The sequence below is a fragment of the Hemisphaericaspora subhashii genome (genome assembly GCF_019202705.1).
Source record: "Hemisphaericaspora subhashii strain CBS 10753 chromosome Unknown scaffold55, whole genome shotgun sequence".
NCBI lineage: Eukaryota > Fungi > Ascomycota > Pichiomycetes > Serinales > Debaryomycetaceae > Hemisphaericaspora > Hemisphaericaspora subhashii.
In genome coordinates, this window is record NW_026057327.1 from 25,971 (window position 1) to 51,468 (window position 25,498).

At 34.4% G+C, this 25,498-nt stretch overlaps 10 protein-coding genes across 10 annotated transcripts; 3 read left to right on the forward strand and 7 right to left on the reverse strand. All coding sequences in view use genetic code 12, as the record gives it.

Annotated features, from left to right (window-relative positions):
- Positions 1-1,263: 1,263 nt before the first annotated feature.
- On the reverse strand, positions 1,264-2,703 carry UGA11 (Uga11p; the record flags this gene model as incomplete). The annotated part of the gene is made up of 1 exon (XM_049407651.1): positions 1,264-2,703. One exon carries the CDS (start codon positions 2,701-2,703, stop codon positions 1,264-1,266), a length of 1,440 nt encoding a protein of 479 aa, XP_049262937.1.
- A 908-nt stretch (positions 2,704-3,611) lies between these two features.
- J8A68_003764 (uncharacterized protein) lies at positions 3,612-4,358 on the reverse strand (the record flags this gene model as incomplete). Its single annotated transcript, XM_049407652.1, has 1 exon — positions 3,612-4,358. The coding sequence occupies one exon, from the start codon at positions 4,356-4,358 to the stop codon at positions 3,612-3,614; it is 747 nt and encodes a 248-aa protein (XP_049262938.1).
- Positions 4,359-5,430: 1,072 nt separating this feature from the next.
- Positions 5,431-7,782, reverse strand: J8A68_003765 (beta-mannosyltransferase; the record flags this gene model as incomplete). Its single annotated transcript, XM_049407654.1, has 1 exon — positions 5,431-7,782. One exon carries the CDS (start codon positions 7,780-7,782, stop codon positions 5,431-5,433), a length of 2,352 nt encoding a protein of 783 aa, XP_049262939.1.
- Positions 7,783-10,533: 2,751 nt separating this feature from the next.
- Positions 10,534-13,083, reverse strand: SMP2 (phosphatidate phosphatase; the record flags this gene model as incomplete). Its single annotated transcript, XM_049407655.1, has 1 exon — positions 10,534-13,083. One exon carries the CDS (start codon positions 13,081-13,083, stop codon positions 10,534-10,536), a length of 2,550 nt encoding a protein of 849 aa, XP_049262940.1.
- Positions 13,084-14,068: 985 nt separating this feature from the next.
- On the reverse strand, positions 14,069-15,805 carry J8A68_003767 (uncharacterized protein; the record flags this gene model as incomplete). Its single annotated transcript, XM_049407656.1, has 4 exons — positions 14,069-14,559; positions 14,716-15,271; positions 15,374-15,633; positions 15,763-15,805. The coding sequence occupies 4 exons, from the start codon at positions 15,803-15,805 to the stop codon at positions 14,069-14,071; spliced, it is 1,350 nt and encodes a 449-aa protein (XP_049262941.1).
- Positions 15,806-16,226: 421 nt separating this feature from the next.
- Positions 16,227-18,371, forward strand: J8A68_003768 (glutamine-dependent NAD(+) synthetase; the record flags this gene model as incomplete). Its single annotated transcript, XM_049407657.1, has 1 exon — positions 16,227-18,371. The coding sequence occupies one exon, from the start codon at positions 16,227-16,229 to the stop codon at positions 18,369-18,371; it is 2,145 nt and encodes a 714-aa protein (XP_049262942.1).
- A 131-nt stretch (positions 18,372-18,502) lies between these two features.
- On the reverse strand, positions 18,503-19,684 carry PPE1 (carboxylesterase-mitochondrial 37S ribosomal protein YmS2; the record flags this gene model as incomplete). The annotated part of the gene is made up of 1 exon (XM_049407658.1): positions 18,503-19,684. One exon carries the CDS (start codon positions 19,682-19,684, stop codon positions 18,503-18,505), a length of 1,182 nt encoding a protein of 393 aa, XP_049262943.1.
- A 154-nt stretch (positions 19,685-19,838) lies between these two features.
- Positions 19,839-20,726, forward strand: J8A68_003770 (tRNA(adenine34) deaminase; the record flags this gene model as incomplete). The annotated part of the gene is made up of 1 exon (XM_049407659.1): positions 19,839-20,726. One exon carries the CDS (start codon positions 19,839-19,841, stop codon positions 20,724-20,726), a length of 888 nt encoding a protein of 295 aa, XP_049262944.1.
- Positions 20,727-20,852: 126 nt separating this feature from the next.
- Positions 20,853-22,391, forward strand: J8A68_003771 (TFIIH/NER complex subunit; the record flags this gene model as incomplete). The annotated part of the gene is made up of 1 exon (XM_049407660.1): positions 20,853-22,391. One exon carries the CDS (start codon positions 20,853-20,855, stop codon positions 22,389-22,391), a length of 1,539 nt encoding a protein of 512 aa, XP_049262945.1.
- A 123-nt stretch (positions 22,392-22,514) lies between these two features.
- Positions 22,515-25,373, reverse strand: SPT5 (transcription elongation factor; the record flags this gene model as incomplete). Its single annotated transcript, XM_049407661.1, has 1 exon — positions 22,515-25,373. One exon carries the CDS (start codon positions 25,371-25,373, stop codon positions 22,515-22,517), a length of 2,859 nt encoding a protein of 952 aa, XP_049262946.1.
- Between the last annotated feature and the right edge of the window lie 125 nt (positions 25,374-25,498).

Here is a 25,498-nt window from a genome sequence, read left to right on the forward strand (position 1 = left end):
TCTTTGTTCTCGATAAGAAATTAAAATTAAAAATCGAAAACGAGGGAGAGAATAAATAAAAATAAAAATACTTGAAACGACAGGGTGAACTCAGTGTAAAATCTGACAGGACAACAGCCAAGCTGAAAGTAACCAGCCAAGACTGACAACGAAGAGCGAGGTGAATTGATGTAAGTAAGGCGGCATCGAAAAAAAAAAAAGAACCGATATCGCCTTCAATTTCCGTTTAAAAACAAAATCCAATCTTCAATACATTGTTAATCCCGCAAAACAAGTTTCTAGCGGCTGCGCATTGACTAATTCTTAATTGGGTTAATAATCGTCCGCTCGGGACCAATTGAAATTTATGTATTAATTAATTATTTTGTTTTGGCCCTGAGCCCATTTCCCATTCCCCATCATTTCAAGGAGTTCGTCTTGCTATTAATTTATTGTCGTGAGATAAAAAGAAAACTGTCATTAATTGCCGCCTTTCTCCTGGCAGGGATCATAACTATTTCGATGTTGCAATTTGCTATAAACTTGTGTAGCATCGATCAATCTGAGACAAATTTACAATACGATCATACAGGACGAATCGTATGATCAAGGGGGGGATTCCCGTTTATACCTTTTAAGGATCGGTCTCTGATTTATAATTCTTGTTCGTTCATGTAGTCTGGCGCCTGATGCCTTCATCCCTTATCAAAACACGAAAACAAGAAACCAATGAGAATTTGCAACACATTGCAAAAAAAATTGCAATCAAACATTACATCACATGGCTTATATTTTTAATTTTCACTCGTCTCAGCAATGGTTGCAATATTGCTATTTGCTTCGAACTTGAAAACAATAAGGTTTTAGAATATTGTTTAGTTAGTTAGCGAATAGTTTGCTATTACGTCGTCTATTTGTTTCTTTTGAGTATTGCTGTCGGTATCAAGAAAAGATTTCCGTTATTTAGCATCTCAGTTACATCATTTTCATTTTTTCGAAGTATGGATCTCGACATTGCCAAACTACCTTGCCTTGATGTCCAATAGTTTACGGCATAGCTTCTCCTTAGAAAAAAGTCATCTCTAATCTTCCCACGCCACTCCGCATAAGATGCAACATTAAGACTCTTAATTTTCTTATTGAAATATTTCTTTATCTTGGTTGCAACATAAACGTAAATGTTGCAAAAAAAAAAGATTTCCTTTCAAAAATAGTAAAAATCAAAATAACGCGTCAAATAATTACTAGCAAACCTTATCTAAGATAGTTATATATTATATACTTTTACAACCCCTTTAATACTTCTTCTAAGACTCCAACGAATACATCGGCATGTTTCTCTTCAAATAATAAAGTTGGTCTCAATCTAATAGAAACATCACCACATCCACCAATATTAACACCCTTAGCTCTACATCCCATTAAAATCTTTGTTCTAGTATCAACATCAGTACAATCCCAAGCAATAAAAGTACCGTAATTCTTACCTCTTAAATTAGAAACAAGGGTTGGATATTGTGAAAGAACCGAATTTAATTTCCCATATAAATAATCACCAACTTGACCAGTTCTAGTAACTAAATCATTCTTAACAATTTCTTGATAAATAGCCTTTGCAATAATTGCTTTAGATGGATCACCACACCAAGTGTTAAATTGTCTATATGGTTGTTTTGGTTGTAATTCAGGATTACTGAAATAGAATCCGGCAGCTTGGAATTTTTTGGAGAAAGTAACCATATCTGGAGGACTAGGTAATTCCCAATGTTCATGAGCCCAGAATTTACCAGATGCACCAACACCAGTTTGAACTTCATCAACAATAAATAAAACTTCTTGTTCTTGAGAAATTCTACGAACTTCTTGGAAGAAATATGGAGTAGCATGATTATCACCACCTTCGGATTGAACAGGTTCAACAATTAACGCAGCAACCTTGGTTGGAGAGTTCTTAATAATTGATTCCAATTCTTTTAAGCATCTATCCTCTTCAGCCCTATTTTCTTCAACGTGTTCTTCAATTGGATATTTCAACATTGGGAATGGAGCTTTTGGCCATGGGAATGCAGGAATATCTAATTTATGAATTTCTTTAGATCTAGTAGTTGATAAAGATCCAAATAATCTTCCATGGAAACCTTTATCAAATGATAAAATAACCATATCAGAAGCACCTGGAGTACTATTAGCCATAACTGATTTCATTTCATCTTCAGTGAATCCATTATCACCTCTTAATTTAGTATGTTGATACATAAATGCCGCCTTATAAGCAGTTTCATTAGCATCTGATCCACTTAAAGAAGTCCAGACTTTATTCATACCAGGAGGAGCAGCTGCCAAAATCCCTTCTTGCAAAATTTGTTTATAATCAGAAGATGGGAAACAAGCCAAAGCAGGACGATTGATAATAGCATTAATCATTTCATCCGATTTAGCAGCTTTAGCCAATGCTGGATTATTATAACCAAGTGGATTGGATGAGATCTGACAGAAAACATCTAATAATTTATTTCCATCAGCATCACTAATATAATTCCCAACAGATTGGAAATAATCAGCAACAAAATAAGCAGCTCTATTATCGAAAACTTCACCTAATTCCGTATTTAATGTTTGTGATTTTGGACCTGGGATACAACCGGTTTTTAAAACTGGACCAGTTGGTTCTTCTGGGAAATAAGTTGCCGCAATTGAAGTAGATTTTAATCTTGTTTGTGTCATTTTCTTAACTGATTGAATAGTTGATCTGAGCATGGTAGAAAAACGTAGAGAAACAATCCAAGAGATGTCAAGAAAACAACGGGGTGAAAAAAATCTTCGAAAGGAAAGATCTTGTTGAATTTATAGTTTTTTACTCAAGAAAGTTTCTCCTTAATTGACGGTAACCCAATCCCATTATTCATTATTATGATAAAATGATTCACCCCGCGAAAAGTGAAAATTTGAAAAATTTTTAGGAGCTGGTTTTCCGCGCACAGTTTACTAAAAAATAAATTGTTAAACGTGTCGTAAAAGATAGCCTTATGGAATGTGGTGGGGCTGAACTGAAAAAATGCCGATTAAAGTTTTAATTTGTTAGCATGCTACTTGATCTAGACACTTTAATATGCTGTTATCAAGACTTTTGTTTGTGCTACAAACCCCCTTGCATACACATTGAATCTAGATGCAACCAAAAGACCTCTTTTCATAAAGCTGCAAATATTCTATTCTTCACATTGTGATTACTTACACGGAGGAACTGGTAGCACTGTGTACATTGTATCTAATATGTAGACTCACTAACAGCTTGGATTATTTTCCGCCTTTCTGGAAATGTTTTTAACAGTTTGTATGACATTGAGCGTGACCTTGTCTGTTGGAGGTTACGTGTGCATCGTGACGGAGTAATTAACGAGGGACTTTACGGGTATTGCGATTTACTTCATCGCATGGAGAAATCGACAGAATACTAGTTTGGTGACAACCCATCAATATCGCTCATTCATGAACAGCAGCAATCCCCCCCGACCAACAATAATCTACAAAATTGCACGTGATACAGATTGAGATTAATTGTATATTAAACTATACGATATGAACGTAACCAAAAAAAAGCCAGAAGCAAGCCATAATTCTGAGTCTCCTAATCAATCTCTCTTCCAACGAATTTGTCCTGGCTGCTTAGCATGATAAATTCCACCAACTTCATTAGTAGTATTCCATTGATCAATATATGACAACAAAGCAGTACTCAAGGCCATTTCTCTAGGCATTTTACTTTCATTAATAAATAACGTAAATCCATTATTTCCATTTGGAACAACTTGACCAATTCTTTCCCTAATTTCAGATTCCTTCTCACCTAAATTATGGACCATTTCTAACCATTTCCCTCTATACGTCCATTGATAAGTTACTCCATCAGCCAAAGTAAACATTCTATAACTATCAATTGCATCAACTCGATGATTGGTAATATGCCAACCCAATTCAGCAGCAGCCCCATCAGGTGCTCTAATCAATAAGACATTCCCTCTTAATCCCGCCTTCACATCTGCAACTGGTTCATCTTCCCCATTGGGTCCAGTACCTGAAATAGCTGATGAATACATCTTATAAGCACCTTTGACTGCTCTTGAACGATGAAACCAAAAAATTCGATCATGAGGATTGTTTGGTCCAACGGGTAATTCTCCTTTATTGGTATCGAAAACATCAAATATTTTAGAACCAGATCCAAATCTTTTGATGACGGCATATTGGGAAATGTTTTCTTTTGGTAATTCTTTAATGATGGGGACATAACGAGAACTTCTTCTATGTGGACTGAAAAGAATTGATTTGGCTCTGACCAATGGTCTCATGATTGGATAAAGGATTAATTCGATAGGCATTGTTGATAATGAAGATGATTGGTGATAGCTAGCTAGTTTGAGTCGAATTGATAGCTTGTTTGTTAAGAAAGAAGTGGATGCAAATTAGGAAGAATATCACAAATGAAAACATTTTTTGCCATCAAAATGGCTGCAAATTTTACGCAAAAAAGTTATGAAAAAACAACATCAATAAAGGAAGCTATAAGTATCAGAAAAAATAATTGTTACACCCTAAATAAACTATAATTCATTAACCCAATACTTCTATTACCTTTGTAATTAATTACACAGTATTTAAAACTTACTTTGAAAGTTTAAATCACTTTTTAAGAAAATCAACCTCAAGCGCTACCACGAAAACCCCCAATTACCCCCTTAATTCCACAGTCCCATAACTTTCTACTAAGATCTCCAATAATTCCCAAACTTCTTCAAACACAAATTCCTAGTCTTAGAACACCCTAACATAATTATATTTTAGAAAGACTATATGGTTCCCGATTTATTGACGAAACAAAATTGAGCTATGACATGACTTAGGAATTGATGAAAAAATATTTTTGCGGAAAATATCCGATATAGTGTAATGGCTATCACACGGCACTCTCCATGCTGTGATCCGGGTTCGATTCCCGGTATCGGAGTTATCTTTTTGCATACATTTTTTTGATACAAGACCCGGTTGATTGATATGCTCGGTGTTATGATTGGTTGGAGAGGGGATCCAACGGTTGTTATATGCCATTAATGGTGTCTAATATCCATTCTTGTGCATTAATTTTTTGATTTTTTTTGGGGTGCTGTTTGCCCAAAAAAATGAAATTCCACACTAATCATCCTCATGCAAGCGATTGCCGGATGAGTTGGTTGGTATTGCTCATATTTGAATTAGGACAGTCTGTTGACATGTTTAAATCATTGCAAATATGAAAAGTTAAAAAACATGCGGTTTACTTGAACGGAGAACAGCAACGAGATTGATCGAAACAAAACTTCCTCCAATCACTAAACTTCTACAATTATTAAATGTATTTATTATTACTAATACAACTCTCTATTTAAGAAATTCTATACCCTCTCCGTCCTTTCATCAAAACCATTTCATCGACTTCATCTTCCTCCTAACATCCGACTTCATCATATCAAAATCATTTTCCAAATAATTCAAAATTTGAAAATATCTCTCCCTCTCAAAATCACCCACGAACTCATTCAGGTCCCCCTCTCCCAAGTCATCATAATCATCATGATCATGGGCAAACGCAACATTTCCATACGTTTTCTTCTTTTGCTCCTTGGCCAATGCCGCTTCTTTCCCATATGCGGCACAAAACTGAACCGAACTCTGAAGGGCGCAGACGACATTATCATTATTGAACCCCGGTAGGGAGATTTCATTATCATCCTCACTACCCTGTTTTTGTTGTGCTTGTTGCTGTTGTTGGAATGCTTTAATGGCGGCCGATTCGGGGATTTGAAGTTTTTTCTTGATTTCTTTCGAGATTTGAGATTGTTGTTGAGAAGGGGGTTTGTAGTCTGGTTCTAAGAAGAGGGATTTATCCGGTAGATCAATTATTGATTGAAATAATCCTTTGATGTTTATTTTGTGAACGGTTGCGTCACTCATTGATAATGATAATGTTAGATAATCGTCTGATTTCCAGGTGTCTTTATTTTTTTCAAGTGATTGTATTGTCCAGGATGAAATACCATTCGGGATTAGGACATTTACATGTCCACATAAATCACTTGGGTTTAATAAATCCCATCCCAAGATTGGGATATCGAATGAAAGTGAGGATGAAATATGACTTACTTTGTATAAATCACGATATATTATCTTAGAGTTGTCTTTGGCTCCAAATAAACTTTCACCCGATTTACCCATTTTAATTTTATCTTTAACAATTATAACCATATTTGGTCTATACAAGACTTTCCCACATCCACAATCATCAAGATGTGCTCTTGCGAACCCCACCCAAATCTCTCGATTAGGTACGATGAATTTTTTAATTGGGATATTGGCAGTTTGTAATAATTGATTTATATTGATTAATTGAGTTCCACCTCTCAAGGGGCCAATCTCATTCTTGGGGGCAAGGTTTTCATTCAATCGATATGATAATCCACAAACACCCGCATTTTTCCCATCTAAATCACATTTAAGCACATCAAGATTGGCCCATCTATAAATAAATTGAATCCGTTTATCATACCCATCATGAATCCGATCTACTTGACTTATGAAAGGAGTCCAATTTTTTTGAGTTTTCATTCGAGGTAGGTTTTTAATTTGTAATTCAACTATTCGATTATATAAATGAGTATCATAATCAGGATTTCTAATTGCTTCTACATTTTCTTTCCCTCTTTGAAATTGCCATGGCCAACATAAAAACATTGAACGATAAAAATCAGGTTTCATTACTATTCGAGTATCATCATCATCATCAAAATCAACAAGTTTTCTATGATAGGCATTGAAAACCACTAATGGTTCTTCATAACCTCGTTTATTTTTCACGAGGATTAATCTTGGATCTTCTGGTCCATAATATTTACCTGAAGTATCATCATAATCATGCCAAAAAGGAATCGGTAAAAAATAAGGAAAATTCAAAATTTTAAATTTTTGAGGCTGTTCCGATTCTTTTAGTTTTGATTTATCCTTTTTTAAATTATTGGTGGGGACTAATAATTTTGTATTTATTAATTCATTCCAATCTTTATCAAATATTTGTGCATAAGTTAATGAAATTATTGGTTGATTTCTGGCACCTTTGGGACTATAAAGTATTCTTGAAATCATGAAATGAACCCCATATTGTTCTAACCAAACTGAACTTCCGGCTAATCTATACCAAAATCGATCAACTACATTTAATTTCAATTGAAGTCTTAATTCGGGTAATACGAATGGAGCTAATTCATTTAAATATTGACTAGTTCCTGATTCCATTTCTTGGAGTAAGTTGGTTAATATATCTGGTAATGAAACATCCAAAGGGATTGCTTGATCTATTTGTATATTACTGGTTGATTTTAATTTGGAATCACATTGATTTAAATCCATATGAATATTATTTCCTGAAGTAAATATTGTGAAATTATAAGGTGAATAATTTGAATGAATTTGTGAAGAAGTTTCATTAATTTCACTAGCTTGAATGAATTTTGGATAATTTAATAATTTCTTATTAAAGAATTGTGGATTACTGCTTACAAATGTCTTGATGTCTTCTTCTATTTCTAAATTTTTGGGGAATATTAATTGATTTTTAAATATTTGATTCTTCTTGGATGTTGAATAATTAAATAACATTAATCGATTAAATATACTTGAATCATCATACAGTAGAAGTTGTATTATAGCTAATGCAAATAATGTCGCTAGAAACCAATAGGCTAGTTTATGTCTAAGTCGTCTCAGGAATTTCATGTCGTATTAGAGTATATATATTATTATATTGTATATTGGATAAACGAATGTGACGGTTGTAAAAATGAATTCATGAAAAATATGAAATCGATTTATCTCTCTCTCTCTTTCTTGTGTTTGCTTTTTCAATATGCAAATAAGTGATAAGTGTAAAACGACGTAGGTAAGTAATGAAATATAAAAGAAGTCGTGTCTATGATTGTCTCTTTGTTTAGATTGTTTTAGATAAAGTTGGTTTTCACTTGATTGCTGTAGATTTCAAATCCTTTTTTTATTTAAACTTTTGAGTGTTGTTTATCAAATAAAAAAAGATTTTTTTTTTCTCACTGTACATTTGATGTAAGGGCTTATGTATAATGACGATATAAGTACAATAGAACAATACGATACAGGAGGGGGATCCTTTTTTATTGATCCCACGCGCACTCCGTTACACAATATGGAATTATTTACTTGTGTACCATTCAAATGTCACATCTTAATCGTTTAGTCGTCGTTTAATACGTCAGACGAAGAGGTACAGAAATAAAAACGATCTGTCTTAAAATCTTATTAGTTTCACAAAATCGGACAGGGAACTCGCAAGGAACAAATTATATCACTGCCCAAATATCATTGACATTCATAGATTATCTCATTTATCCCATTCAAAATAAAAAGAGAGAGCATGAGAGAGAATCAACCAGAACTATTTATCTTACAAAATCAATACAATGCTTTGACTCAGATTCTATTTGTAACTTTTCCATCAACTACTTCTGATCACAAAAACGCGTCTTTTGTGGCTGTGGTAGACTAGTTCAACAAAAGTTCTAGAATCAGGGCATTCCTCACTACCAAATTGGAGCCCTCCCCCCCCATCATGTTAAACCCCTACCCATAAATTTAATAAACGTTTCAATTCTAATACAACCCCACTAAGAAAAATGGGGAGATATAAATAGTTAATATACTCGGGGGTAATAATAATGCAATATTTGATAACAAAAAAAAAAAGAAAAATCAAAAAAACCGTTAGTTGTAAACTTGATTAGGCGAAATTTATAGTATTCGTTATCTTACTTTGTTAATAGGCGTGTATTTGTTTGTTTAGCTGCAACTATATGCTTACCCCAAATTTTCCAACTCTATAGTTAAATTTTAGTCCCCTGATTGATTGATATTTTTGCGCTTAGTGGATGGCTAAAAAATAAATTTGATGATTTTGTATTTTAATTTAATTGCAAAAAAAAATAAGTCTTCATCATTCACTTCATTTTCTTTAATTATACTTTTATGTTTTATCTAAATAGGGTCACTTTAGAATTAATGAATTGCATTAGATAAGAAATAAAAGTATTAATTAAATAAAAAAATGTCCCCTTTTTTGCGAAAAGCACAATCGATACGAAGTCATTACCGGCACAAACTTCAATGGTTGTGAGCTCCAAATACACACACAACATGGTCATTGTAAGGAGCACATAACTATTCTAGTAAAAACATTCCTTACTCTTACAGTCATTACACCCACTAACAAATGGGTCATCGCTCGGGGGATAACTTAAGAAGACACACATATCGAACGCCTGGAACATCATTTCGTACTTTTCATGTAGTCATGGTGAGTCATCTCAAAATGATTAATTTAAACATTCATACGGGGAAAGTTAATTCAAAGCTTTCCGAGCTGAATCTTTATTTTTCAGGTATAATCTTGCAATAACCTTAATATGTCAGTTTCTTTTTCTCGAATATTGCAACATTTCCGAACACCATATCGTTTTCAATCTTAGGGTTATATTCCGATTCAAGGGAGTACTTTTTTCCATTGGTATCGACAGCTACGTCCAACATGAATTCTACCCCACGGTTAGTCAATCATATGCTTCCATTCTGGAAATAAATCACCGGCCCCGCGAGAGATAATAGGTAATGACGTAAGTCAAATAAAAAAGCAAGTGAAAGAATCGTAAATCTTGGGGAATGGGTCTATTTAGGATATTTAGTTAATAAATATTGTACTTGCACATGCATTATAAGTGTAAGATCTGAGCACATAATTTATTAAACTTTTTTCAATTAAACCCCAAAAAAAACCTTAAAATTAAATTCTTAATTGTTTAATATTTAAAGGGATCATATTTCTATCAATTAAATAATCATTTTTTTCTGTTCAAGAAGATTTCATATTCATTAACCAAAGAATTCAATAGATAGCCATGTCTTTAGATCATTTAGGTAGAGCCATATCCACTATTCAACTGACATTTTGTTTAGTCATATTAGTACTATTCATATTTTATTTATCATTATTATTTTTTTATATAAGGTAACACAACATATACTCGCCTAATAATAATAATAACAATACAAATTCTAAAATTTTTAGTGAAACCGTTAGCGAATGACCAAAAAAATAATTTAAACTATCCCTGGATTTCACATATAAAATTTCAACCATCTACCTCCCCCCTTGATTGTAGTTGATATCAGCCCCTTCCTTGCCAGAACTCAGTCTGCCACCGCAAAGCTAACGTTCCAAGAAAAATACTTCAGCATTATCAATCATTTGAAAATCCGGGGTCAGCCAAGAAAATATTTTTTATTAGGCAAAGAGGATTTAAGAAAAATGTATGATACAAAAAATTAGTTAAATTAGAAATCGTATAGAGAAGAAACTATATCTATCCATATATAAAATGCACAAAGCATGTGATTATATTTATAAAAAAAAAGGTTATGATACTATATATAACTACTTCAATACTCTTATTGAGCTGTTTCACCTATCTTCAATGATTCAATATCACTAGCTTTAATAAATTCAGTTTTCTCATCCACAAGAATTTCATCATCATCTTCTATAATTGGTTTGGGGTTTTGAATTGAGATATCTTTCTCTTGTATATCCAATTCATCATCATCATGGTCTGGGACTTGATCTAAATCTTCTTCTTCATCGTCATCATACTCCTCATCATCCTCATAATCATCCTCCTCTTCCTCCTCGTCCTCCTCTTCATCTTCATAATCCTCATCTTCTTCTTCATCATAATCGTCCTCATCATAGTCGTCATCGGTATAATCATCCTCTTCTTCAGTATATTCATCACTTTCATTCTCCTTATTATCACGACTACTACTATCTATTCCCAATCCCACTTGTTCTTCTTCTTCTTCATAATCTTGATCATCGTCATCTACCTTTTCATCGGTCTTATTACTCTTTCCAAACATCATAAATGATTTCAAAGGGGAGGTGAACGAAGATGCAGAAGTTGGTCTTTCCAAAGTCGATGCTCTACTTCTATTAGTGTTTCGATTATTGACTATCAATTCCGGATTATTGACATTGGGTTCTTGCGAAGGTTCCCTTGAAGGATCATGCAACTTATCACCAGATAACAAATTTGGCGATCCACTCAATACCGTCCCATTAATATTCTCACCCGCCGGAGTCTCATCCTCCTCATCACTGAGATCATCGAAATTTATCGGCTCCCTCCAATAATTCACATCATTATACCGTTCATCAGTCCGGAATGTCTCCTCAGTCATACTCCTAGGCGACCCCGGGCTACCGGGACTCACAAGACCATCTCCAGTAGTTGATCTAGTAGTCATATATTCATTCAATTGATTATCATTCCAATATGTATCCAAACTATTCCCCTGTTTTACCGGAGGAAAAAAATGATCAACTAATTCTCCAATATGAAGATATGACGATTTATACCCCGCCAATTCTAACAATTCCATATGGACTTCTCCATCTGGGTTTATGGTAAAGATTCGATGACTGGGGATATGGACAGATCTATAACTTATTGCATCGGTGATTCTATTCCCGAAACCCGCATAAAATGGAGTCTGTTCATCACTTGTATCAGTGGTGGTGTTTTGGAAGAATAGGTTTTTTATATCGGAAAGGCAAGCCATTTTGAACACTTCCGGTTTCTTCAACACCACTTCTCGTCTTAATGCCGCAAATGTCCGATCGGGGGAAAGTATCACGGGCCCCGGGGGGAGTTTTACCCCATCTTGATTTATACCTTGGAGATATTGTCGAGTTGAATCAGCTTGTCCTGTAGATCTAGCGGTTAAATAAACGATATTATATCCATTCAGACGGATATCTTGGAATAATTTGGCTACTCCTGGATGTGTCCAATCGCGACCGATTAGGTTTAGGACATGTCCCAAGGCGTCTGATTTTGTGATGGTACCGTCGATATCGGAGATGACTATGGGGGTGTTTGATTTCCATAGATAGAGATTGGAGGTGATTTGGGCGGCACCTTCGCTTAATTTGAATTTTAGGGTGTTTTCTCCGTAGTGGAGTCCCATTTGTTGTAATTGTTCGGAAGTCAATCTGAGGGTTTTGAAATAGGTTTTGTTATCGGTGGCAGCTGTACTGGTGGTAGTGCTTGTTGTAGTTGGAAGGTTGGCGCTACTGCTTATAGATATGTCATCTTCCATATCTACTGCTTCAAAATCTGGTTGATTTGATATTCTAATATTTCCATTTTCATCTTTTGTTATAATTTGTTCCCATGCTTTAATTTCTTGACCAATTGGATATTGATCTTTTGATGATTCAATTTCTTCTAAGAAAATTTTATTAAATAATTCTTCTGAATTTTCAATATTTTTTTGTGAATTTGCTTTATAACCTTCCATATCTATAACCATATCTCCATTTATATCAACTTTTGATGGGATATTTAATTTTTGTGTAACCTTTTTAGCACTTTCAATTACAATCTTAGATCTAATTGATGAAGAGGATGGCGCGGGAGTTGGACTTTTAGAACGCGTCGATGATAATTGTGGTGATGGTACCGTGACATTCAATCGAATCTTATCTTCAATCTCATCATTTAAATCCAAATCTTCAAGCGTTTCCGCCTGTTCACTTCCTGATTGTTTTGGAGATGATGCCGATGCTGGTGACAACAAGGGTGATCCATCAGGCGAAGACCCAGGGGATGATGCAGGAGATATAACCGGAGAAGTCAAAACACTATTTGATAAATATTCTCGATTTTCATCATCAACCTCAAATACAAAAAATGCTTCACCCCCTTCACCTAATTTCATAGGTAAATCAGTTTTTATCTCATTAACATATAAATCAACTTTCTTTTGGGATGGTTTTATAATTTGAAATTTCCCAAATCTAATATGCCATGGTGAAGTATGTAATGTACCATCAGCATGTTCAACTACTATAATATCTATGGCACCCAGTAATGTTGCTGGATTTAAGGAATTCCATTGATTGTAGACATAACCACCTACTTTACCAACGTACTGCATGTCTCTCTTTGGATGGTTGATTGGTTATTGACTGTATAAGAAAAGAAGAAAATGTGGTAGTTGGGAATTTCAGAAAAACGTTTAAATTTAACGAAAAGTTGTATTCCTGATTTAATTGTTCTTATGATTTTTTCTGTTGGAGTATTAGTATTTCCCACAAGTGGAAGTAAACCACAAAAATCAATCTAAGCAAAATATCACATGGGAAAAATCAAATGACAAGATGAACTTTTCTAAACAGTATTACACATTGATATCATTATAAACAAAAACACGGTAACTAAGATTGAAGATTGGAAGTATACAATCTCTCTTGATTCTTTTCTAAATATCAAATTCAATTTAATTATATCTTTATGTTCTTTTGTACCTCGGCAGTTGCACAAGGATAGAACACACAAAACTTGATTCTCCAACACAATGAATAGGATTATTAGATTCCATCATACCCTGTATACTTTCTATAAATAGAAAGTATAAATTCATTAATCTGTTTGTTTAAACGAGTGCAAAATTGAAACTGGACGACCACCCGATCGCTACCAAGTGTAGTCTACAGTAATAAATATTTGAAAGAATCCTATTAAAAATTGCATATCTTCAAATTCCACTAGCTTTTCAATTGAAGAACCTATTTTGCATAATAGGTTTTAATAATATTACTATTGGCTTCCACTGATACCTTAGCATACACTGTAACTGAATTATCATGCTTTGGGATTTTTGATTATGTGTTCGAATTATAAGTGAATTTGCATAAAATAAATATAAGTGACAACGCATAAAATAGGTATAAGCAATAATGCATAGAACTTAATGGAACATTACGGAAGTAGTGGGGTTTGAACAGATCCCGAATAATTCCTAAGAATCACGAGATATTCGGAAACAATTAGGTATGAAGGGTTATATGTAATGGAAGCAAGTACCCGTTATCCAAATTAACAAATATAAATACAGGTCCTGACTCCCTAGAGTTGGAACTTTACAGTGATATAATTTTATATAAATTTTCGCTCTCATTGAGACTATCAATCGAGCCTACATATAGATTTCGAGGTTGTATAAGACTTCCTACTACTATAATTCTCATATCATCTGGGTTAATTAAATACACGTGCTTGTTATCAGATAGGCATAAAAATCCTTTCTTAGTTATTTGTGCTACTGATATAAGATTCAGCGGTGCCTTTGGTATATGGTGGACGTTATCTACAGGAATAATATCTTGATCCGTTCTAATTGGCAATTTTCCAGAACCCTTCGAATCAATTGTCCCAGAATTTGCAACCATAAACTTGGTCTTTTTGTCTTTAGCATATTTCATCAATAATTCCTTATATTTTACCACCGAATGGGAAGCACCTGAATCATACACCACCGACCTATCAATTCTTTCACCTTTCTTATTATACCTGGTTATTTCATAAATTGCAAATGAATTATTCACCTTCACAAAATTATACTTATTTTCATCTAATTGTTCGGTTCTCTTGATGGCCCCACCAGATTTTTTAATCTGGCTGCCAAACCTTCAATCCCGATTCTTCAATTTCTCGAATAATAAATCATCAAGCTTATTCAATGTACTTTCATCTTCTATGTTAAAAGCTGTTGACTTATCTTTCTTACCTTTCGGTTTACTGACCTTGTCTTTATCTGATGTTTTGGGTTTGTAGTCTTGAGTTTTCCTCTTGTTAATCTCAAAAGTATTTCTCTTTTTATGTCCGTTAGTTGTTTTCCTAAACTGCTGAGATAATTTTTGCATTATTTGCCTACCAATTTGGTAGAGCGTTTCGGTGCTATCATGCTCGTGGTGCCGATCGTAATCCGACCTACTGGTCGCACCATGTAATATCTCACTATATGTTTTAGGATGAAATTTGGACTTATCTTTCGTCCATTCCTTGTACCACTCCTGAAAGAATTTTGCACAACTTTTAGGCGTGTTACTCAAGGAACAGTAATGAAATATGACTGCTTGATTACCCAGAATCTCATTATTACCAGACAACCACACAAAATCAACCATATCGTCAATCCGACGCAATGCCTGGAATTCGTCTCTCCGTTTCTCATATTGGAAAGCGTTTTTCGAATTTTGTTCGATTGCCACAGCTTGTGCCAATCTCATTTCAAGGTGTTTAGATAATGCAATATCCTCATAATTCTGCAAATAATGCCATATCTCATCAATCCTCAAAATTGGGGTATCCGGATGAGGTGGGTGGTAATTCTCCATTTTATTAAGTACTCAATATGAAGAAATTGCATCTAATAAAGTTTCCACATAATATGCATAGTTGGCCGGATCTGTCATGTTGAAGCCAGCTATCTTAGTCTCATATGAGTTGAAATTATCAGTATCTTCAAACACTGTTTCAATCCCAGGATATCTGGCTGCAATCTTGTCAAGTGCAGCCTTCATTGAATTGATTGCTTGGACTATAGATGGATCCAATTGGTCCACTTTATCCAACCACTCTTTCAAATCCATGGTGAACTTATTGGCCACCCATTTCCTGCACTTCTCATATGCGTCATCTTTTGCTAATACTTCCGAATAAGGATATCCAGAAAATAACTTGATTTTTGGTCTTTAATGGACCACTTCATAATTATGAACAGTTTCTTTTTCTTTCTGAACTCTTCTGTCATCTTGGTTTCCTTTCATATTACCGACAGATGGTGTTTCCGGATCAGGTGTTGGAGTTTTACTCATTGTTTATAGTTGTATTTTGTTAATTAATATATATTAGTGTTCTTCTCACTTATGATAGAAAATGTCGCAATGAATGTCGTTCTGATCTTACATGTACAAGTTCTAAATATTACCGTCAATGGATTGAACAACATTGGAAGCGTAAGCTAAGCTCTTCTGAGAATCTAGTTCTTATGATTGAGATTTAAATTTCAAGGATAATTGGCAGCAAGCTTTTGCAAATTGGGTTGGGTTGGAGGTTGACCGTATGAGATAAATCTAAAGCTTTCCACCAGTTGATATGCGACATTTTTCGCAACTGTAACTTCCATTTCTGATACGACAGTCAGCAATCGATAGAAAAAATTTGGCAGCACCAAAAACCTGATCAATATTTCATCTGTTTTCAAGCAACCAACTAGCAACAACAATTGACAAGAACATGGGTAAATATATAACAATTGCTACTTGTAATCTTAACCAATGGGCCTTGGACTTTGAAGGTAATAGAGATCGTATCATTGAAAGTATCAGAGAAGCCAAAAGACAAGGAGCTAAACTTAGAGTTGGACCAGAACTTGAAATTTGTGGATATGGATGTTTAGATCATTTTGCTGAAAATGATTTATATGAACATAGTTTCGAAATCTATGGAGAAATCTTATCCCATCCTGAAACAAAGGGGATTTTATTAGATATTGGTATTCCAATTATTCATAAATCAATTAAATATAATTGTCGTGCTATATCATATGATGGAGAAATTTTATTAATTAGACCAAAATTATTCTTAGCTAATGATGGTAATTATCGAGAAATGAGATATTTTACTCCTTGGAATAGACCTAAATATTTTGAAGAATATCAATTACCTAAATATATTTCAAAAATCACGGGTCAATCAAAAGTTACATTTGGTGATTGTATTATAGAAACTAAAGAAACTAGATTAGGTTGTGAAACTTGTGAAGAATTATTTACTCCACAATCTCCTCATATTGCTATGAGTTTAGATGGAGTTGAAATTTTCACTAATTCAAGTGGATCTCATCATGAATTAAGAAAATTAGATACAAGATTTAAATTAATCACTGAAGCAACTAAAAAATGTGGTGGTGTTTATCTTTATGCAAACCAAAAGGGGTGTGATGGAGATAGATTATATTATGATGGATGTGCTTCGATTATAGTTAATGGTAATCTTTTAGCACAAGCTTCACAATTTTCTTTAAAAGATGTTGAAGTTGTATCGGCAACTATTGATTTAGATGATGTTAGATCATACAGAAATCAAAAATCAGCCAGTAATCAAGCCGTGAATCAAACCACAACATATAAAGTAATTTCAAGTGATGTTGAATTATCTCCAAGTGATAATTTATTTGATCCTAATGTATATCCAACCACTCCAAGACCGGTGAAATATCATTTACCCGAGGAAGAAATCGCATTGGGTCCTGCATGTTGGTTATGGGATTATTTGAGAAGATCTAAAACTGGGGGATTCTTTTTACCTTTGAGTGGAGGAATTGATTCTTGTGCCACTGCAGTCATTGTTCATCTGATGTGTCGATTAGTCGTGAAATCAATTGGTACTGATAAACAAGTCTTGAGTGATTTACAAGCATTAGTCCATGATCCTGAATTTGTTCCTAAAACCCCACAAGAAATTGCTCAAAGGTTGTTTTATACTTCATATATGGGTACTGAAAATTCTTCCATTGAAACCAGATCTCGATCAAAGGATTTAGCAAAAGATATCGGATCTTTCCATGTTGATTTAAACATGGATTCCTTGGTAGGTGCCGTCGTTAACTTATTCGAAGTCGCAACTGGTAAACGACCAATTTTTAAAATCTTTGGCGGATCACAAACTGAAAACCTCGCCTTACAAAACATTCAAGCCAGATTGAGAATGGTCTTAAGTTATCTCTTTGCCCAATTATTACCATGGTCCCGTGGGAAAACAACCAGTGGGCTTTTGGTCTTAGGTAGTGCTAATGTTGATGAATGTCTTCGAGGATATTTGACAAAATATGATTGTTCATCCGCAGACATTAACCCCATTGGAGGTATTTCAAAAACCGACCTTAAGCGATTCATCGCCTGGGCGGAATTTAATTTCGAATTACCAATCTTACATGATTTCATCACGGCAACACCTACTGCCGAATTAGAACCCATCACCAAGGATTATGTCCAAAGTGATGAAATCGATATGGGTATGACATATGATGAATTATCCCGATTTGGAACATTGAGAAAAGTTAATAAATGTGGTCCCTTGGCGATGTTTATAAAACTTTATCATGAATGGTCACAACCTCCTCATAATTTGAGTGCAGAACAGGTGGCGGAAAAAGTGAAGAGGTTTTGGTTCTTTTATGCTATTAATAGACATAAAATGACAACCATGACTCCGGCTTATCATGCTGAACAATATTCTCCGGATGATAATAGGTTTGATTTGAGACCATTTTTGATAAATCCAAGATTCCCTTTTGCAAGTAAGAAAATTGATGAGATTGTTAAGATTGTTAAAGAAAGACAAGAAGAGATTGACGGAAATAACATTAGTGTTGATTAATCATTGATCATTGATCCGAAGGATTAATCAACTAGTCTTATTATATAACAACTACTCTTATTATATAACAACTACTCTTATTGTATAGCTAAAACCATTATTTTGTAAATATACACAACCTATAAATATTCTTATTTATGTATCTTCCCACCCCATTTCGGTATAATCCCACCCAAAGCATCTTTCTTCCCATCAGCCCCCTTTGTCCTATTAATAAACTCCACAACACAAACACTAGTCTGTTTCGGCAAATCCTCATGCACGAAATGCCCCGACACATTATTATTCTTACTATTATTCCCCCCAAACACCACCAATTGATACTTCCCCTGCATTTGTCCAATAATCAACTTCTTATCCAAAGTTTCATGTGCCGATAGGATCAACAATTTCGCCCCCTTAAAGGAGATGAAATTGTCAGCTAGACCATCGAACCAACTATCCCAAAATGGCAGTGTTAGGGCTAGATCAGTCTTCCAGGTCAATGGGCCCTGGTGGTGGTTTAGGAGATGAGGGACGCTTAATTTTGCCGATTCGGGGTTGTGTAATAATGATTTCATGTGCCATTCAATAGCTCTTTCGATGGTGGGGAATTGGGGTGGTCGGCGGGCAATGAATTGGGGCATGATTGAGAGTGATTTCACCGCGGTTTCTTCCACTATATCGAGCATTATGAGTCCTTGGAGATTGAATTGGGGATCGGGGTGGAGGGATGTGTATTTAGATAGTATGGCGCCTCCTAAGGAGTGTCCTAAGAGGTATATGGGGGAATTGTTGGTGTAATATGGTTTGGTGGTGAATGTAGATAGTATGAAATGAACATCTTGGACAAAATCAAGGATGTCATATTCTGTAGTAGGAGATGAATCACCATGTCCTCTGATGTCGAATAAGAAGATTCCAATTGAATTTGTCATTTCGATTATTTGTTGTGCAAATGTTGCAAATGTCATAGATGAAGATCCAGCTCCATGGAGACAAAATAACACTGTGTCTTGTTTGGAAGTGGGAGCTCGATAATAAGTCTGGAAGGATATTGATCTGGTTGTGTCTGTGTATTCTTCCATTTCAGTAAAGAATGATTCTTTGAATTGGTTGTATGCTTGTATGATCTCATTGTCTTGTTGTTGATTGGGTAGTTGCCTGTTTGTGACCTTTGATCTGGGGTTAGATGATGATTCTTTGATTAGATTACTAATAGAAGTTTTGTCATCATTTATATTGGTGGGGACATTTTCAGATAGCAGTGATAATCCAAATGCTGATTCTTGTTGTTTGATCTTCTTAATAAATGAACGATGTAAATCAGACATTGGTTGTGGCTTTAGGATGTAGAAGATGAAAGTGAAAGTTAATTTGATTATTTGTGAAATTTTATTTTTCGGATAAATATAAAGCTTCTGCTCATCGTATTTTTATACCCCAGAGTTAGAGTGTATTAACGGATAAACTAAACAGTAAATAAGGATGACTGATCTTACTGGCCATTTCCGAGATATGGCATTAGCTCATTTCGTAGCCTATAAAGCACTTTTATTTAATGAAACTCCCGTGGCATGTATTGTTAAAGATAAAAACACCAATAAAGTTGTTAGTATTGGATATAATTATACAAATACATCACTTAATGGAACTAAACATGCAGAATTCATAGCATTAGAAAGATTCACAGGTAAGCCAGACTTTAACTTCAAGGATCTTATATTATATGTAACAGTAGAACCATGTATAATGTGTGCATCATACCTTAGACAATTAGGTATCGGGAAAGTTTATTATGGATGTGGTAACGATAGATTTGGTGGAACAGGCACAGTATTATCGGTTCATAATGATCCTAATTTATTAGATGATCCATATGAAAGTATTGGAGGGATTATGAGAACTGAAGCAATTCAATTATTAAGAAATTTTTATATTCAAGAAAATGAACTGGCACCTAACCCTAAAATAAAGAAGAATAAAGATATTGATACTAAAGAATTCCCACCCAATGTATTTAGATTTTCAAAAGAAGAATTTATAGAGAATTATGGGAATGAAAGATTACCTCTTTATACAGGAGATGGCATTAAGGAGATCACTCCATTGATTAATAAAGGTTATAAAGTCATTGATTTAATTGATATTCACAGTGTAAAGGAATTACCATATTTAGAAGATGAATTAGGCAATGTTAATCAAAATCAATTGAATGATATGTTTGATTTATTATTTGATATTAATGATGACGGTACTATCAATTACAATAAACCAATTAAGAAATATAATTCAAAGAAAAGACATCATCCTTCTGATGATTCTTCAACTGAAACTCCTGGTAGTTCTTCTAATAATGATGTTGATGATCCATAGCGCTACCATACAAAAGTTACAGAAAAAAATATTTAGTATTTTCGTGCTAATTATAAATATTTCACTCTTTAGAACAAATACTTACTTGTAGGCATATTATAGACAAACTTTTAATAGACAACTAATATGGATGATTCAGATGAAGAATTCTCTTCTGTAGGGATACAAACACCTTCTTCAAGAATATCATCGGTAGCTCCAGAAACAACAACATCATCCGCATTAAGAGAAGATGGAGTCTCATCAAGAACAAGAGCAAGTGGAAGTACCAATAAAAGTAAAGGAGAAATAAGTGATTTGAAAAAAGCCAATGGATATGCTTGGGAAGATGAATATCAAAGATCATGGGATATAGTTAAAGATGATGAACAAGGTGGAAGTTCATTTGAAGCTATGGTAAAATCAATTATTGAAAGTAGAAAGAAAAAGATTATGAAACATCCAAGTACTCCCTTTCAAAGAGGGATTATTAGAACATTAATTGTTATAATTGATTGTTCAATAGCAATGGCTGAAAAAGACTTAAGACCAACAAGATTATCAATGACTTTGAATTATTTACAAGAATTTGTTGTTGAATTCTTTGATCAAAATCCAATATCACAATTAGGGATAATTTTAATGAGAAATGGTGTTGCTAATTTAGTAAGTGAAGTAAGTGGACTGCCTCAATATCATATTGATAAAATTAGACAATTAAAATCAAGACAACATAATCGATTTGAACCAAAAGGTGATCCTTCTTTACAAAATTCTTTAGAAATGGCAAGATCTTTATTAAAATATAATTTTGGTTCAAAATCAAATAATACCAAAAATTCAAAAGAAGTTTTAATAATATTTGGAGCTTTATTCACAAGTGATCCAGGAGATATACATAAAACAATAGATAGTCTAACCAAAGATGAAATCAAAATCAAAATCATTGGATTATCAGCCCAAGTTGCAATCTGTCAAGAATTAGTCACACGAACCAATCATGAACCAAAGGGGGCAAGTTCAAAGAATTATGGAGTCATTATGAATGAATCTCATTTTAAAGAATTATTAATGGATTGTGTTACTCCTTTACCACTTACAGAAAATGAACAAGAAAAACTAAACCAATCCAATAAATCAGGAGTTCCTGTAATCAAAATGGGATTCCCATCCAAGATTCAACCAATATTAACATCAAGTATAAGTAATGTCGATTATACAGTCGATTTCCCTAACTTAAACGCATCGTTCCCCACCAGTGGTTCAGAAGACTCCCAAAATATAGTAGAAATAAATAATAATTCAGGCATGACAATCACATCAGGAATAATAGGTTATCAATGTCCTCAATGTAAGAGTAAAGTATGTAATCTACCCACGGTATGCCCCGTTTGTGGATTGATGTTAATCTTATCCACCCATCTAGCAAGATCTTATCATCATTTAGTACCACTTCCGCCATATAAGGAAGTCCCCGTTGCTGCATCGTATGATAGTCAATATTGTTTTGGATGTCAATTGAAATTCCCAAGGGGCGTCAGACCAGGTACGAAATCAAAGGGAACGCTTGAATCTTTGACAAGTTCAAGATATAGATGTATGAAATGTGAAAAAGATTTTTGTATAAATTGTGATGTTTTTGTTCATGAAGTATTACATAATTGTCCTGGATGTGAAAACATGTAATAACAAATGCAAACACAAGGGTATATCTAAATTTTACAATATTTATTAGGTTTTGTAATTGTTTAATAATATATAAGACACAATAATTTTATAATACAGAAAAATCGTTAACTAAAAGCTTCCTCACTTCTTATTTCCACCCCAGGTGGAATTACCTCCACTAGATCCCCATGTAGAGTTATTACCTCCTGCTCCTCCCCATTTAGATCCATTTCCTTTATCTGCACCCCAAGTAGAATTACCTCCTTTATTATTACTACCCCAAGTCGAATTTCCACCACCACTTCCTCCCCAAGCCGATGAATCACCTGCAGAACTACCACTACTACTTGGGTTACCACCCCATGTTGAGTTCCCACGAGGAGTCTTACCTCCATTCCACGCAGATGCTCCACCCCAAGTAGACGTATTTCCATAAGAAGGAGTCTTTCCTCCATTCCAAGCTGATGCACCACCCCAAGTCGAACCAGCCCCGGCTGCCGCAGGTGTAACACCTCCATTCCAGGCTGATCTTTCACCGGATGAGAATGCCGGTGCGCCAGTTCTTGGCTTTGAAAATCCGCCAGGACCAGGTTGTCCAGGATTGGCACCAATGAAACGTAAATAAGGAATAGCTTCACCTCTGATCAAAACATTCAAACTGTTTTTAGGAACTTTGATTTTTTTACTCTTGGTATGTAATTCGATTCTAGCATATACTTCATCGGCTTCGACTACTTTTCCTTTCAATCCTTTATAACTTCCACTAGTTACCGCAACATCCTTATATAACAATTTATCTCTCCCACCTGCTCTTGTTTTCAAACCAGAAACTGCTGCCGGGGATGTTAATTTCAAATTTGGATTCATGGAAGTTAAATCAGGACCAAGATTCTTGGACATGATTGAATCTTTGGTACTAATAGTATTTACATTCATTCTATTAGTGACGAAAATACCCAAATTTTCAACAATTTCATTCAGCTTAATAAATAAGGAATTCTTATAGATATGTAAAATAGCCCCTTCTCTCTTTTTATCACCAAGTGATTCTCTAACAGTATCACCAACTTTAATAGTAAAACCATTTCTATCGGTAGCAACTTGTTCACGACGACTTAAAATCAATTTTGATGCAATCCCAGAAGGTTTGATCGGTAATATACGACCATCAGATGTAAGAATTTCAAAAATATTCTTTTCGGCTTTTATGATCACCCCAACTGTAGATGCATTCAATTCAACCAAATCTTTAATATCATATTTACTATTTGCTGAATCGGCATTTGAAGATGCATCAGTGGCTTTAACTAAATAATTAGCAAATACACGAACATCTTCTCTAGTTTGATCACTTACAAGAACAACTGAATCACCATCAATTTTGATAACTAAACCAGTTTCATCAAAATGTTTCCCTTCAACAATTCTAACATGATCCCCTTCATGGAAGATTTTTCTTAAATCATTGGCAGGGACAGTTAATCTTTGATTCACGAATTTTGGATCTCCACTATCGGTGACAGAGATTGTGATTTCATTTAGGGAGGCTTCAACTACTATACCTATTGTTTTTGCTTGTTCACCACGACGAATTTCAACCTTATCACCCGGTTGGAAAGCAGTAGATTGTTTACCTTCAGTCTTGTTCTTACTTTTCAATGAGGCAGCAATGGCAGATAAATCTAATCCATCTTCTTCATTACCAGTTTGGAATCTATCCAACTCTTCTAATGTTGGGTGAACATCTTTTGTTTGAACAAATTGTAATTTGAAATCCTTATATAAGAACCCTTCGATATATTCTTCCCCTCTATAGATGTAATTACGAGCTCCTCTTCCTGGTTGTAAATAATCTCCATCATACATTCTTGCTTCTTGCTCATTGAAGAGTCTAGGTAAGGGTCTAACCTTCAGCTTTATTTTTCTTCCTTCTTTATCTACTTCGTCATTTCTTCCATAATCAAGTCTTGGTACAAGTTTACAACGAACATCTAACCCATTTTCAGATAAATTATCAACAATGGCAAGATCTCCTTTATATTTACCTCTAGTAATTCTAACATAAATCCCAGGGACAAGTTCAACATCAGAGGATTTCACTTGTTTCAATAAATCGGGATATTCCTTAACGGGGACCAATAACTTATCTCTGACATAAATATTCACCATACCAGTTAAAGCTTTATCAATGGCATCGGGTCTTTTTGCTTCAATATAAATATATCCTCTAAAGGAATCTCTTTGGAAAACAGTCAAAATATCCAATGCATTATTCTGTCTTTCTAAAGTTCTCTTCTTTTCATACAACTTACGAACTAAATCTTTTTCTCTTCCAGGAGTACATCTAATGGCATAAATTGAAGGATCATTGATGGATGGCATTAATAATTTTTGTGAAACAGTTCCACTAGTTGCAGTTTCACCTCTGTAAACAGTATGAGTCTTTCTATATCTTTGTTTCAATGTTTCAGCTAATTGTTCTGCATCTTGGTCTTCCGCTTCTTGACGACGACGATCGTATTCTCTATGTAACCTATCATCACGATGTGCCTTATCAGTATCATCAACGGCATGATCTTCGGTAATAAACTGTTGACGTAACAATTCTGCTTCTTCATCATCTTCATCAAGTTCATCTTCTTCTTCGTCATCGACTTCGGCTTCGATATCGATAAATTGGTTGGCACCTCTTCTTCTTTTTCTCTTTCTTCCACTGACTTCATCATCTTCATCATCTTCATCATCTTCATCATCCTCGTCGTCTTCATCCTCTTCGTCATCTTGTTCTTCGTCATCTTGTCCATCAGCTTGCTCGTTGTCGTCTCTCTTACGTTTCAAACTCACTGATTCTTCTTCATCTTCGTCATCTCCTGCGTCCTGTTCTTGATCAGCTCTTCTGAATTCTTCATCAAATGTCAATTCATTCTCATTAGTTGGATTGTCATCGATCTTATCTGAATCAGAAGTTTCACGCTTTATAGCACCTGACGTATCAGACATCTCTGTAATAATCGATTTATTATTAATTAATCAAACCAATCAATTAACAGTTGAAAGAAAAGGAAAAGGAAAAAGATTTTGGCAACAGTTTTCAAATTCATTCAATAAAAATTGACCTCCAACAA